Raw genomic sequence first — 14,796 nt, 5'->3', positions numbered from 1 at the left:
TGGTAGCTGAAGTCAGAGGTGTAGAGCGTGAAGAGGAAGGGAGAGAAGACTGTCCCTTGTGGGGCCCCGGTGCTGCTGACCACTGTATCAGACAAACACCGCTGCATCTGCACATACTGTGGTCTACCAGTTAGATAATCCACAATCCATGACACAAGGGGGGGCTCTACCTGCATCGCTGTCAGTAATCACCCAGGAGAGCCAGCTTGATAGTGTTGAAGGCACTGGAGAAGTCAAAAAACATGACCCTCACAGTGCTCGCTGGCTTGTCCAGGTGGGTGTAGACATGATTCAGCAGGTAGATGATGGCATCCTCAACTCCCAGCTGGGGCTGGTAGGCGAACTGGAGAGGGTCCAGGTGAGGCCTAACAGTAAGCCGGAGCTGTTCCAGAATGAGTCTCTCCAGGGTCTTCATGATGTGTGACGTCAGTGCCACTGGTCGGTAGTCCGAAGATCCACTGGGCCGCTGTGTCTTCGGCACCGGCACTATGCAAGACGTCTTCCACAGCACAGGGACCCTCTGGAGACTCAGGCTCATGATGAAGACCCGGTGAAGCACTCCACAGAGCTGGTCCGCACAGTCTTTGAGGACCCGAGGGCTAACACCATCAGGTCCTGCAGCCTTGCTGGTGGGGAGTTTGCTCAGCTGTCTTCTAGCCTGGAGAGGTGTGAAGAGTGGAGACCTCATTGTAGGTGATGGAGGCATCAAGAGGGGGGAGAGGAGGGAGCAGTGCAGGTTCCAAAACTGGAGAGTCAGCAGGGACCGGGACCGCAGTGTCAAATCTGTTAAAGAACAGGTTTAATTCATTGGCACTTTCCACACTACCCTCAACCCCTCTGCTAGCTGGTCTGAAACCTGTGATGGTCCTCATACCGCTCCAGACCTCCCTCATGTTGTTCTGCTGGAGCTTCCACTCCAGCTTCCTCCTGTAGTTTTCTTTAGCCTCTCTGGTTTTCACCTTCAGGTCTCTCTGAATGGCCCTCAGCTCCTCCCTGTTGCCACCTCTGAAAGCCTGCTTCTTTTCATTGAGGATGGCTTTAATGTCTTTTGTTACCCAGTCCTTGTTGTGACGTTGCAGTCAACACAGAAATTGATGTAGTCAGTGATGCACCCTGTAAGCCCATCAATGTCCTTCCAACCAGTCATTTCAACCTATGCAGTCAGAAGGATGAAAGTCACAATAAAACAGCTGCATTTGTCATCTAAAAAACAAACACAAGGCTCTTGTGGTGTAACAGTAACACATCCAGCCATTGGCTGGAAGATTCCATGTGCAAGTCCTGGCAGGAGTGTGTAGGCTGATTGTCACATGACAAATGTAGTTTGTAACACGATGTTTAATTTGTCTTTATGTAGTAACAGCGTAGAACAATAATAATATACACTGCTCAAAAAAATAAAGGGAACACTTAAAGAACACAATGTAACTCCAAGTCAGCCACACTGTGAAATCAGCCTGGCCAGTTAGGAAGCAACACTGATTGTGAATCAATTTCAGCTGCTGTTGTGCTGATAAAGATTCTCAGTCATTCAGGTCATTTTCATTCAAGATCTTGAAGCAGGGCAACTGGACTAAGGAGACTTCCTGCACCCAGTCCCCCCTTTCCACAAGTTATATTTAGGTCTTGTTAGAATTTTTGCAGCTATGATCAACATGCATCTACTGTACTTTGTAGGGTAACAGTGCAAATTGACTCACCACATGGTGTATATTTATAAATTCATAAAAATGATAAATAAATAACTATTCCAGCAGTACATGAGCTGAGCTGATGCTGTGACTCACCCTGGGTTTGGCCAGCTCTTTGACCTTCTCCATCTCTTTGTCTGACAAGATGTTGTGATAGCAGATGATATGGGGCTGGTCCCACTGGACTGGGCTGGTGGTTGTTGCCATGGTTGCGACAAGAGACTACTCTTATTCTGATGTCTTTGCCCAGACACAGCTACTCATAACACTTCCTCTCGGGGAGGTAGTCATCAGGTCAACTTTGGGTCTCGCTCCTATGTCAGTCTTTCTCCTCCTATTTCAGGTTCCCATTGGCTCGCTGGTGTGCCGGGTCTAACCAGACGGAACCAGACTATACCATCACTGTTTTGGGCCTATTCACTTTGGACACTGCTCTGTGTATGATGGTACTGACCAAGCTCCAGCAGCCTTCTGGTGAACTTCAGCGCTCTCTGCAGTCTTCCTGGCTGGTAGTATCTCAGGTAGTCCAGGACAGTCACAGATATCTCTTCCTTTTCCAGCTGCTTCATGGTCCGAGCCATCCACAGCTCCATCTTTCCTTCACAATGACTGCTCCTGTGACCTTCCATTTCTGCACTACATTTCTGACAGTGGAGATAGACAGTCCAAACCTCATTTCTTGTACCCTTCTCCTAATTCCTAATAATGAATTATCTTTTTAGTTTAGTTTTAGGTCAGAGGAGAGTTGTTTAGAGGCCCCCATGTTTCCACTCTCTCAGAAAGAACCTAGGACAAGCACAGCCAGGTCTTGAAATGAAAGTGATTACAAGGGTGCCCAAATTTATGCACATGCCTTTTTTTGTTTAAATGCACATAAAATGTCTTTTGGTTGGGCCAATAAAAATGATTTCACTGCTGATATGTTTCTGTTTCCATAAGGTATAACATACGTTAAAATGAAGTTGCTGCTTCAAGAGCTCAGCAAATGACAAACTGATGCAGTGATTTTCCTTAGGGGTGCCAAAACTTTTGCATAAGACTGTATGTGATATGTTGGACATCTGCCTAACCACCAACTACTTCAAATATGACGGCAAATTCTACAGACAAAAACATGGGGTCACCTGTATCCCCAATTGTGGTCAACCTTTCTATGAAAGTAGTTAAGGCTAGAACCCTAGCTTTCTTCCCAGGAACAGCTCCATCCCACTGGTTCAGATATGTGGATAACACATGGGTGAAGATCAGAACAAGTGAAGTGGAGCACTTCAAACACATAAATGCAGTGGACAAAAACATCAGGGAGGACAGTCTGGCATTTCTTGACTGTCTTGACTGTACACACTGAACTGTGGATGTTTGATATGACTTTTTTGAGTACTTGTCATTGAGTAAATGTCATTTTACAATACAAGTCTTATCTCTTAGAACTAACTCTGAGAATTAAGACCGATTTGAATAGTTTGAAATGCTTATTGTAGCTTGGAAAATTGTCATAGTAGTGGTATCGGTACTTGGTCGATACCACTACTATGACAATTTTCTGTAATTGAAAACAAACACAGTTACAGTTTTTCAGTGAACAGATATTTATTCTCATGTATGATCAACAAAAAAAGAACAGAAGCACCAAACATGTTAGAACCTGAAAAAACAACAGGCCAGTTCTAGGTGTGGGACGCCTTCCTGCTACACAGGCCTGTGTGTGTCAGCATGAGGATGCACCAGTCACCAGGTTGTCTACAGCATCATCTGAGCCTGCAGCTCCCTCAGAAACAACAGCTGGCTGCACCTGCTGCAGGAGGACCATGGTGAGGAGGTCAGATGTCATACTTGGTTCAGATGGAGCTCCAGCAGCTGGTGGATCTGCTCCAGGCTCAGGATTTGAATTCTCACCTGTCAATCAGTAAATAATAAACATTTATATATTGTCAATAAACAGAGCTTTACTGTCCTTGAACAGGTCTTGCATATGATTGGTGTCCAGACTAAAGTAGAGCAGGTAGGTGTCTGGTGATGTGAGGTAGCTGAATATCTGTAGGGAGCAGACTGCTCTGTAAACTACATAAACACCAGAGGAAATGCACTGAAGATTCATACATCCAATGCTACCTGGCTGTGTAGCATCACTACCCTTGTTGATTAGCTTCACAGGAGTTCATCCATAACATAAACTGACTGCATAGGAACACACTGTGCTGAGCATTCAAAGCAAAGACGGTGTAGCATCATGGCTAACATGGTGACTAACTTTATATGACTGCTGCGGCTAGTTAGCCTGCAACACCACACTCATTATTATATAAATAGTATTACGCACTGTTTTCATACACTAACATTTTCGCTTGGCAGATCTAGCATGCAATAACTGCCACGTTTGTTGTTTATATTTGTTATGACGATGTTACGTGTTTTTTACTGCTGTGTTATCTGACTAATCAGTTCAGCTCATAGACACACATAAAGACTGATATATAAACAAGATTATATGCATCATAAAAATGCAGCTTACATTTTATGGTTTAAGAATCATATTTCTAGTCTTTAGAACATGAGTACTGCTGTAATGTTGTCCCTTATAGCAGCATAGACCTGCCTAGATTTGCATTCCCTCTGCTAAATCAACTCAGCTCAGTGTTACCTACCTGAGATTCACATGTTTACGGTTAAACATATCTAAATGATGATTTGTACTTTTAAAGCCTAGTAACAACACAATCAGCAATTCATTTTACTGTGTCATTGGAACACAGTAGTAGTTGTAAAAATAGCTCCACATAGAGCTACATGTAGAGTGTCTTGACACAAGGGATAGTTGTGCAGCTCTGCAGCTGACATAAAGGCAAAGTCATTAAATAGTGCAGAGAAAATCACCAAAAATCACACAATCTGACCCTACCAGTATGAAGTTCAGGGCTTCTTTAGTTACATTTCTTTGCAGGCCTAAAATCCTCAGCCTCCACTGGTATCCATCTATCCATCCATCCATCATCTATTAACCCGCTTCATCCTACAGTGCAGGGTCATGGGGGGCTGGGGCCTATCCCAGCTAACTTCGGGGGAGAGGCGGGGTACATCCTGGACAGATCACCTGTCCATCGCAGGGCAACACACAGACAAACAACCATTCACACACACAAGCACTCCCTACTGGTATTGTCCTGTTTACTGTCTCTAATCTCAATTTCAGGCTTCTTTAAGAGGGGATACAAATTCAGGTCTAAATTCAGCTCTGCCAAATATTGTGGCCTAAAAGGAATCCAACGTGGTCTTCTATCTTCCATTTGCATTGTTACTTCATTACTGGACAAGCATTAATCAGGTTGTGTGTTTGCACCATTGGTAATTAAGGATCATCATTACTTCTCATCATCAAAATTTAACATCAGGTGTGCATCTGTTCTTCACACTTAAAAAAAGTAAATAAATCTGATGGAAGAATCAAACCCCACCATACAAGCAGATGGTGAACACGTGTTTTTACCTTGTTTGTCCCACTATAGAGCCTGAATGATCCACAGACTCCTTCCTCAGCTCCTCCAGACTGAAGCTCTTCTTCTCATTCTCCTTCAAACAAACAAACATTCATAGTGCTTTGTGATCCTTGAAACAAAATAAACTTTATAAAGTCCTCAAAAGACTTCTAATAAATAAAAAACAGAAGCACATACAAAATAAATAAAGTAAACACAGTAAACAGACTCTGGCGGTGAGTAAAGTTTATTGTAAAGGTGCGTCTTATTAAACATTGATGATAAACAGTGCAAAACAGAGCTTCCTATTCAGGGACCTCCTCTGTCTTTGGTGCAGGGAATATGTGATGTAGCTTTACACAGAAAACAAAGACAAAACCAACAGGTTCTTCGTCATAATCATCATCATATCGAACAGGCATATTTACAACACGTACAAATATTGTACACAAATCGCAGCTTTTAGTGTTTCACTGGGTGGTTTGGTAACAGCGTGAAAACAGGCTTTGAAGAAGAAGAAAGTGTACAAAAGTCAGCGTCCAAAGTCTTTGTATGTTTACGTATTTTAGGATCCACACGTCTGTTGAGTAGAAAACATCCTGAGGAAGAAGCTGCACAACCATGAACGCAAAAAAAATCTCTCAGATAACAAGGTGTTACAAGAAGTTACACCTCCATAATCTGTGAGGATCAGGACTTCCAGGAGGTGCATTTTATAATGAAACAGCCTGTCAGTCCTTAACAAAGAGTCAAACCACAGAGACCTGCTGGAAGGTAAAACATTTGCTTCCTGTGCTTGGAGTATTATTGGGTCACTGTTAGGAAAAAAAGACTTTTAGAACTAAATGTGATGTCATATAAAAACAATCCTGATGTAGAGACAACACAAAAATAAATTAAAAAAATATATAAATGTAGTATTAAGGTGAAAAAAAATATTTCCTAACACTGACTGAAGTCATCCTTGTTGTTCATTCTTACACACTTGTTTTACTGTTAAATACGGACGTTACTTTCTCTACGATCAGACACGTGAAGAAGAAAAACGCACAATCAAAGTGGAGCCAGGGGGTCACATGTTACCATATAGCAAGTTTTAACAGCTTTTCAGTGTCAGGTGGATTTGTTTTGGTTCATACAAAGTTCTCTTTTTTCTGCTTTGCCTTTAATGTTTGGAAGCAGAAAAAGGAGAAGGTGAGTTCACTGTCATTAGGATATTTTACAGCTGTTTCTGCAGCTCTGTGCAGACGGGCTGAGCGGAGGAGGTCGGATCAGCTTGGGCTTTTTTAGTAGTACCCCTCCGGTCCTCTTGGTGGCGCCATGGTGAGCGGATGCAGTGACGGAGTAGGAGCGTCCATGCATCATGCGGGCGTTGAGGCCGTTGGCCATGGAGAAGGACTTGAGGTGAGACTTGAGAGCCAGAGGGAGGGGCAGTTTATCAACCAGGTGGACCGGAGTGCAGGAGACAATGGAGCGACAGCAGAGGTCCTGAAGACTCAACACTGAGACAGAGAGAAGCTGCATGAAGTTTAAAGTGTTCAAGACAAATTCTAATGACGATAAGCAGCAAAGTCAAAGCAGCTCTGAGCACATTTGTTATTTCAGTGTTATCCAGCAGAGGGCAGTATGACCCTGAATACAAAGCACAATCCTCCGTTTTTATGACAAGATGTTTTTCTCTTCTAAAGCCTGGCTTCACTGTGAAGGCAGAGATGTAGTGATGGAGTTTATAACTGACCTTTGTTGGGCCTCCACAGACGCTCCATGCCGTGTCTCATCAGGACGATTCGGGCCAGCTCCATGAACGACTCAGTGATGTTGAAGTTGCACAGCGGGCTAACTTCAAAGAAGGTGAGGCCCAGCTTCTCAGCGTACACCTGTGCCTGCTCTGTGGTCACCTGACGTTTGTAGGCCAGGTGGAGACGGTTACCAACAAGGATCTTAGGCACCCCAGGGGCATGCTGGGAAAACAGGACGATAAAGTGCCATAGAAGAGGTGGGATGAAAAAAAAAAGATGAATCCTGTTTCAGAGCAGCAGAGTTTCTGTGTTTGTGGGTTGATTGTGGCTGACTCATTCACAGTGACATAGTCAGTCCTTGAAATAATATCTGATCAGTAAACATTTTTCAAACAATGATTGATTGATCACTGACCTCGTTTATCTCTTTGATCCACCTGTCGATTCCATCAAAGGACCAGCGGTTGGTGATGTCATACACCAGAATGACTCCCTGAGGAACAGACAGAGGGAGGAGAAAATATTCATATTTCATATTTATTTATAGTAAATCTGAATGAATGAGTTCACATTGTGACTTAAAAGTAGGGAAATGAATGGTCAATGTCTGCTCAGTTTGCACACCAACACAAACAACAGATTCATGATCAGCTTTTAGCCTCACCGTGGCAACAGTGTCACTGTTGTCATGGTGATATCTCCTCTGTACGCACCGATAGCCCGATGAGTGATGACAACAGCTTCATTCAATGAAAAGCTCAGTGTTTGAGGAGTGGGATGTGTTTTCTCTCACTCCCTCTGTCTGACCGAGAGTCACAATCAAAGAATCCTGCCACAAGTATAGCCACGATTGAATAATTAGTTCTGTTTATTATTACCTGTGCTCCTCTGGAATAGGATCTGAATATGGTGCAGAATCGACCCTGACCAGATGTGTCCCTGAAACGACAAAGGTCAAAAGGTCACACACACACACACACACACACACACACACACACACACACACACACACACACACACTTTCAGTAAACAGTTTAAACAGTTTTTTATATCAACTTTTACTGACTCATCTTTTTGAATATCATATGTAGGACTGCTTTCAGGTGAAGACAACATATCATTATTAGTTTTCAGTGCAGAAATTATATTTAGTCTGAGACAAAGTCAAGGAATACATCTGACACTGAAAAACTACAAAACAAAAAGGAAGGAAAGTAAACTTCCAACGTAGAACTTAACTCAAGATTTGTTAGTCTTTGACTTATCTTAGTCTTGCATCAGGACAGTGTCTTTATTCGGGACTCATTGGTCTTGATTTTGGCCTTAACTTGAGACTGGTTAGTCAGATTTGGAAGTTCTGAAGTACTCTGGACTGGTTCCTCTTAACATATGACTTCACTTAAGACATGTTAGTCTTGCCTGGGGTTTGGAACTTGACATGGGACTTGCTGATCTTCAGTTGTGACTTAAGATATTTTTAGCTTGAACCAGGACTTGGTGGTCCTGAGGAAGTAACTCAAGACATGGTAGTATTGACCCAGGACTTGGTGGTCTTGACATAGGAATTAACTCAAGACTTATGAGCCTTATTTTCAACTCTGAATTGGGAACTGTCACCCATTACTTTGGGACTTCATGCTGGAGATGTTAGTCCTAGAAACCTGTCTTGGCTTTAATCCTGAACCCAGTACTTGTTGGTCTTAATTCGGACCTTAATCTAGGAAATGTGAGTTATGACTATGGACTTCTTTGATTTGGGAAGTGTTACCTCAGCTTAGTATTTGGGACTAGCTGACTTTGACCTTGAAGTGTCCTTTTTTTATTCTTTTTTATGCAGTGATGTATAAATAAAGTTTCTATCAGTTTAACTCTGATGGTGTAGTAACAGAACGTGTCCCAGCCATCACAATTTCAGAAAAAAACAAAACAAGCCTGCACTGTGGGTCTGTTGTTTTTGAGCGTCCCGAGTGAAAAACAGTGTTTCTCAACAGCAGCTGAATACCACAGCAGTGTTTTGATTGGCTCAGAGGGATGCTGGCTGGCTGCCGGCCTGCTGCTCTGAACAGCAGAGATAGAAGCCAGCTGTCAGTGGTCCAACAGAGCAGGACAGATCGATGCTGTATTGATGCTGTACAATCAACACAAGTCTTATTTAGAAGAACTGGAGTCCTCACCAGAGCTGAAGCTTTACGATGCATCTGACGGGATTTACTCAGCGTGTGGAGACAGAGAGCGTTTTTAACAAACACACAGACTCAAGTGTCTCATCCGCTTAAACATCAAGGTTTCAGATTAATAATTTAATAATAGCCTTGCTAAAAGCTCTAAAAATATCTCCAAGAGGAGGACGTGTGTGCAGAGCAACGCTCCAGGATAGTCACATTTAAGCAAGTACTGAATTTAACTTTATCATCAGGTGTGACATTTTCCTCTTGAGAGTGGACATACATTGTGCCAGAGGCCGCATCACCTGAAAACCCTATTTATAAAACCAGCCTCACATGCTTCCTGTTTATTTTTGGTCCAAACCCTCTGCAGTGTAATATCAAAACCTGCTCTGGTGCCTTACCGCCCTCCTTGTACACAATCAGCCTTTATGCTGCTCACATGACGTGATGTTGAGGACCAGGATTCGGTCACGGATGTGTTTTCATACCAGAGCTGCAGCTTGACTCGTCTCCCGTCCAGGAGGATGGTGGTTGTCTTGTAGTCGATTCCTGGAAACAAACCAGTAGATGCAGTTTTTTTAGATTCAGTCTGATGTAAACTTCAGGATACACATGACAAATTAAACCAGATTATTAAAAAAACTGAAATTTGCAGGATTATGTTAATGGAGGGATTAGAACCAGCAACATTTTCCTCTGACAGCAGATTAAGAAGCGCACACTGCTGGAAGCTTCCAACTTCCAAGATCTTAACGGATTTACTGAAGAATTTCAGAGATGATTTGTACCAGAGGCCTGCAGCTGCCATCAGTGATGCCCTGTTATTCAAAACATCCTCCGCAGGCTTCCTGTTTCTGACCACAGCTCCATCACTCTCTCACTTATTACTGATTAACTGTAGATATCAGGCTGCTGTCACACAGCAGGAACAAAAGCAGCGGAGGACAGGACAGCCTGTCTCTTTTATAACAGTAATTATCAGGAGCCGCTTGAAAGTAACAACGCGGTGCCGTGATGCTTCAACAATGGCCGCCACACACGTTATGTAAATGCTCTCGACCGCTTTGTCATGCAGAAAAAGCTCAGAGGTCCGTGCAGCTGTTTTATTTCTGGCAGTTTTAGCCATCACGTAGACAGAGCAATGAATCCAGTTTCCCTTCTCTGACCTGCATTCCTTGTAATATTTTACTTTGACGTACCTCCTCACACCTTTAGTCACATTAGGTTCTGTGGAGCAACATTTGTATTACATAACAAGTGCATAAAAAATGCAATAACACTGATTGTTAGTTCAATAAAAGACATGCTAACACATTCCCAGTACAACAGGCTTTGTTCAAATTATGTCACTTATTTAGATTTTTAAAAGAACATTGAGCAAAAACTGGTCAAAGAGTGAGATGTGCGTGTCTCCTTAGCAGCTTGTTGACTTTACAGTCTGTACATGTCTAAATAAAGCTTTAGAGAACATTACAGCTACGTCATCGGACAGGGGGTCTTGAATTTATAATGTGCAATTAGGCAACCACAAAGCTGCATTTTCAGAGGACAAAGACAACAAGAGGTGATATAACGTAGGGTTCTGGGAAGAAATGCAACACACCATCCAACCTACACACATATGTTCAAGTTATTACACACACACACACACACACACACACACACACACACACACACACACACACACACGCATGCATGATACATGAAGCATCTTGGGAAAGTAAAATTACATAACAGGTTGGAACAGTGAGGTTTGCTGACAGACATCTGACAGTAAAACAGCACTGACTGTAGCTGCCTGCTGGGCTGGAAGGAATCATCTCATATATCCTTCACTTACTTCAATAACATTGATGATAATTAAAAGCGCTGGATGAAATTATGGTGACTGTGTGCCATCCAAACATGAGTGAAAACATCAAATAGGCAGTTTTTTTTATGTGTTAGTCAAGGTCACTCCATGAGTGGGATCACACATCCAGAGGAATGAGTCAGCCTCTCCTGGCAACACCAGCAACATCTTTACTTTCTTCATCTTTTATACCCCCACTGAGCTGCTCGCAGCATTACACACACACAAGCACACACACCTTAGTTGAGCCTTTATAACTGTTTGCTTAAAGTTCAGCTGGGAAAAGTCTTTTTAGTGAAGTTGCACAACACTGCCGAGCATGTTATAAAAGAGCTGATCGGGGTGTTCAAACTGTAAACGAGCATTTGGCTCACCGTGTCTCATTTGTGAGTGATTATCAACAGTCTCTAAAATACATAAAATAAACTGAGAGGCTGTTTGTGTGCATTTTTCCGAGCTCACGTCGACACTAATCAAGGTTTTCCCGTGAGGTTTTGGCACCATCCTCCCCACCGCAGCCTGTAATAACAGCCCTTCTCTGGACTTGGCTGAAGAGCGTGGCCCCCTCTGGGACCTCAGGGAGCCAGCGATCGCCCCGCACTTTCACCACAAACCTCCCTGGCAGAGAGGCAGTGGACCACAGCTATGTCTCTGTCTGCCGTCGAGCCTCTTGTTAAAGGAGATGACCCAGAAACAGCAGAAATGAACACTTTACCCTTTAGTTTTCCATCAGCTGAGCCAAACTCCAACACAGGAAAACATCAGTGCAATTGACTATATTACAATTATAAACGACATGTCAGAGGATATGATTTATTAGTGAGATGGCAGCAACTAGTGATTAATCGACTGCCAAATTTATTATTGAATCAATTAATCTGCAGTAGTTTAATGGCACAGATTGAAGGATTAGCTCCATCTGCTCTTAATCTGACCTAATATAATATAATCTAATAATCCCATACCAGACATTCTCAGCTATAAATTGAGCATAAACATGCAAGCAGGTGTCTTTATGAATACATTACAGTGACACGCTCCAGCCTTTATGCTAAGCTAATATATCCTTAAGGTTTATTCAGTTGAATAGAGGCTCACAAAAGTCCAAATTTGTTCCACTTTGACCTAAAACAGATGCAGCCAATCACTGAGGACCACTGCATGGATGGGGGAAAATGCTAATATTATTATTACTATTTCAAGGGCTGATGTTTAGAAAAGCGCCACCTAGATGATCAATGTGCAGCCATGCACCATGACTCTTCCACGCAGGGCGATTTTCTGCATCCACAGCTGCTTTCTCTCCTGATCCGTTTTGCCCTTTGACCTCACTGCACTCTGCTGCTGGTTATGTCAGCGCAGCATTTACTGCCATCCTCCTAAGAAGCTTTAGATGCTCACTGCCTGTCAGACTAAAGCCTGACCAATAAGATTTGTTATTGTGTGCTACTGCCCATAAAATCCAGCTGTCGTCCTCATAAGAAGAGAAATTAAAACTTCTTCTTCTTCTTCTTAAAACTCTTATCTGTACTCACAGCCATTTTTCTCCTAGAGTTATTATAGAGATGATACAAACAGATAATATTAAAGAATTCCAGCCACAGGTTTTACATGTTGTGATTATGTGACTCAGTGAGTACATTCTGTATACACAGCCCTCAAACATGGCCGCTGCAGCGCGTGTTACATCATGTGTCAGCCGTGTGAAGCTGGAGAGTGTCGACTCGTCCTGTTGCCCCCCTGCAGGTCGAGTGTGAGTCATGAGCAGCTGCCTGCCAGTGTTTATTAATACCTCACAGCTTCCACAGGTCCAATCCCGAACACACACAAAACATAATGTATGACAGTGGGATTCTGAGATAAGAATACACAGAATAAACATTTTTATAGTTTCATATTAAATAAAAGGAGATGCTAATCTTTTCAAGTGAAAATAACTCATGGTGCTATGTGCTAGCTTTCAAAAATCCTCATATGATTGTTACGTTTCTTCTTTGTTAAACTGAAACAATAGACTGACAGCAGATTTTATGCAATTTCCCCATTGTGGGACTAATAAAGGTTTCTTAATCTTAATTAATCTTTTGCCTTACAGTCTCCTATAGGTCGATCTCCCAGATGGTTCTATGTAATGCTGATTGAGGTGGAATTGTTTCACTGAGTTTCTCACAACTCCTGAAACAAGCACCGACACGCCCGACAAATCAAACTTCTCCAGATATTTTTGATTTCCTGTTCTGCGCCGGGCTCTGGGTGTCTGCAGAAATGACTTAGATTCATGTCAGGATGAAATTAAACATACAGTCAGAATCTTATATTTGTGATACTTTGGTACACAAACAACAATGGCTGGTTCAAACAGTAAGTCGCTGTTTGGTTTTCTCACACGATCAATTGACACTAGACATATATAATGAATCTATGAAGCTGCCTTGTAAAGACAGCTGGATATGACTGCCACATGGATCAACAGTGCCAAATATCTAGTCATAAGTATGAGCACTTTAATGTCAACAATTCTACATGCAAGTACCAACTAGAAAAACACGAGCAGAGTAAACATACAAAACATCACACAAAACAGTACCCTCCATTGTGTGTGTGTGTGTGTAGGGGGGTTTATTGTCCCCCACTATGATGAGTTTTAACTTCCAGTTAGGTACTGTGCTCCCTCATGGCTTGTTTCAGGCTGATACTGGGAGTTGGTGCCAAAGTGTCTCATGTTACCTCATGAACAAAGTGATCATAATTTACAGAGTGGGTGTGTATTGAACACATCTTTGGCATTAGAGCCTGTGCTGTCACTTGTGTTGTTGCACTCTCACTGGACTTTTTGTTCTTCTCATCAAGAGTACTTTAAGGGGTTTCTGTCTATAACTTGTAAAGAGCACTAAAATTACCTGATATCCACGGCTAGACTTCCTGTTATCCTCTTTGCGCAGACGGTGCGTAAAAACAGGTTATCCGTGCGCGTAAAATATTCAAAAATGAACTAACAGGTCAGTTTAGATTCAATAGATGACTTAATCTCTACACACCGCCACTCTACTCAACCCCTTTAGCCTTGTATCGCTCACTCACCCATGTTGTATCCGTACGGGGACTCAGTGGCTCCGTCCTGCAGGCTCGCCAGGATCTCGGCCTTCCCAACATCGCTGTCTCCCACCAGCAGGAACTTGAGCAGAAAGTCGTACGCCCTGGCAGGGCTGCTTCTGTGGCTCATCCTCGCGGCTGATGGCAGCTGCGGTGTCCCATCATGAGATGAGACCCGACTGCATGAAACCTAACCCCCTCCTCCTTCTTTTCCCGGTCCAAAGCAGGAATACTGAAATTAGATAAATGAAATAAATCCGCCACGGGTTCAGTCTCTACACGATCCACGACAGGGATTCTGTGTGTGTTTACATGCCACAAACAGTTCGGTCACCACCAGACTCAGACTGACCAGGAGAGCTGCAAGAATAACAGCGTGAAACGGTGACACTGACAACTAGTAAAGGACGGGCTACTGCAGTTTCTGTGCCATCCGCGCGCACAGGACTCCGCGCTTTTACGCACGAAGATCTGCGAACGGTTCAGCTCCGTTCCTGGACTTCCGGACTGAAACGGACGAGTTGACGGATCTACAGCTTCCCTCTCTCTTTTCTCTAAGCAGAAGGTCTCTGTGTGTATGTAGTGTGTGCAAGGAGGGGGGAGTAATAAGGACTAATAAGATTGTCCCCGAGTGCCTTCCTGTGATTGGATCATCAATTGAGTTGCTAGGGCAACCTCGAAAGTAGATTGGACGCCAGAGACGTCCGTCAGCGAGCTGGGGCAGTCGTGTGATTGGTTTCCTGTGTGACGTTAAATTATAAAAGATTAGATTTATGAATT

General features: G+C 43.1%; 1 protein-coding gene across 2 annotated transcripts; it reads right to left on the bottom strand.

Annotated features, from left to right (window-relative positions):
* Nucleotides 1-5,393: 5,393 nt before the first annotated feature.
* On the bottom strand, nt 5,394-14,595 carry rab40b (RAB40B, member RAS oncogene family). Of its 2 annotated transcripts, XM_028431114.1 has the most exons (7): nt 14,369-14,595; nt 14,005-14,248; nt 9,473-9,620; nt 7,782-7,842; nt 7,319-7,396; nt 6,903-7,125; nt 5,394-6,666 (listed from the first exon to the last, which is right to left on the bottom strand). In XM_028431114.1, the coding sequence occupies exons 2-7, from the start codon at nt 14,144-14,146 to the stop codon at nt 6,374-6,376; spliced, it is 945 nt and encodes a 314-aa protein (XP_028286915.1). In that variant the 5' UTR covers nt 14,147-14,248; nt 14,369-14,595; the 3' UTR covers nt 5,394-6,373. The 2 variants fall into 2 exon arrangements, with proteins under 2 accessions (XP_028286915.1, XP_028286916.1); XM_028431115.1 differs by having other exon boundaries at nt 9,560-9,620; nt 14,005-14,595.
* Between the last annotated feature and the right edge of the window lie 201 nt (nt 14,596-14,796).

Source organism: Parambassis ranga, chromosome 19 (genome assembly GCF_900634625.1).
Source record: "Parambassis ranga chromosome 19, fParRan2.1, whole genome shotgun sequence".
In the NCBI taxonomy this organism is placed as follows: domain Eukaryota; kingdom Metazoa; phylum Chordata; class Actinopteri; family Ambassidae; genus Parambassis; species Parambassis ranga.
This window is presented reverse-complemented; position numbering and strand designations above follow the sequence as displayed.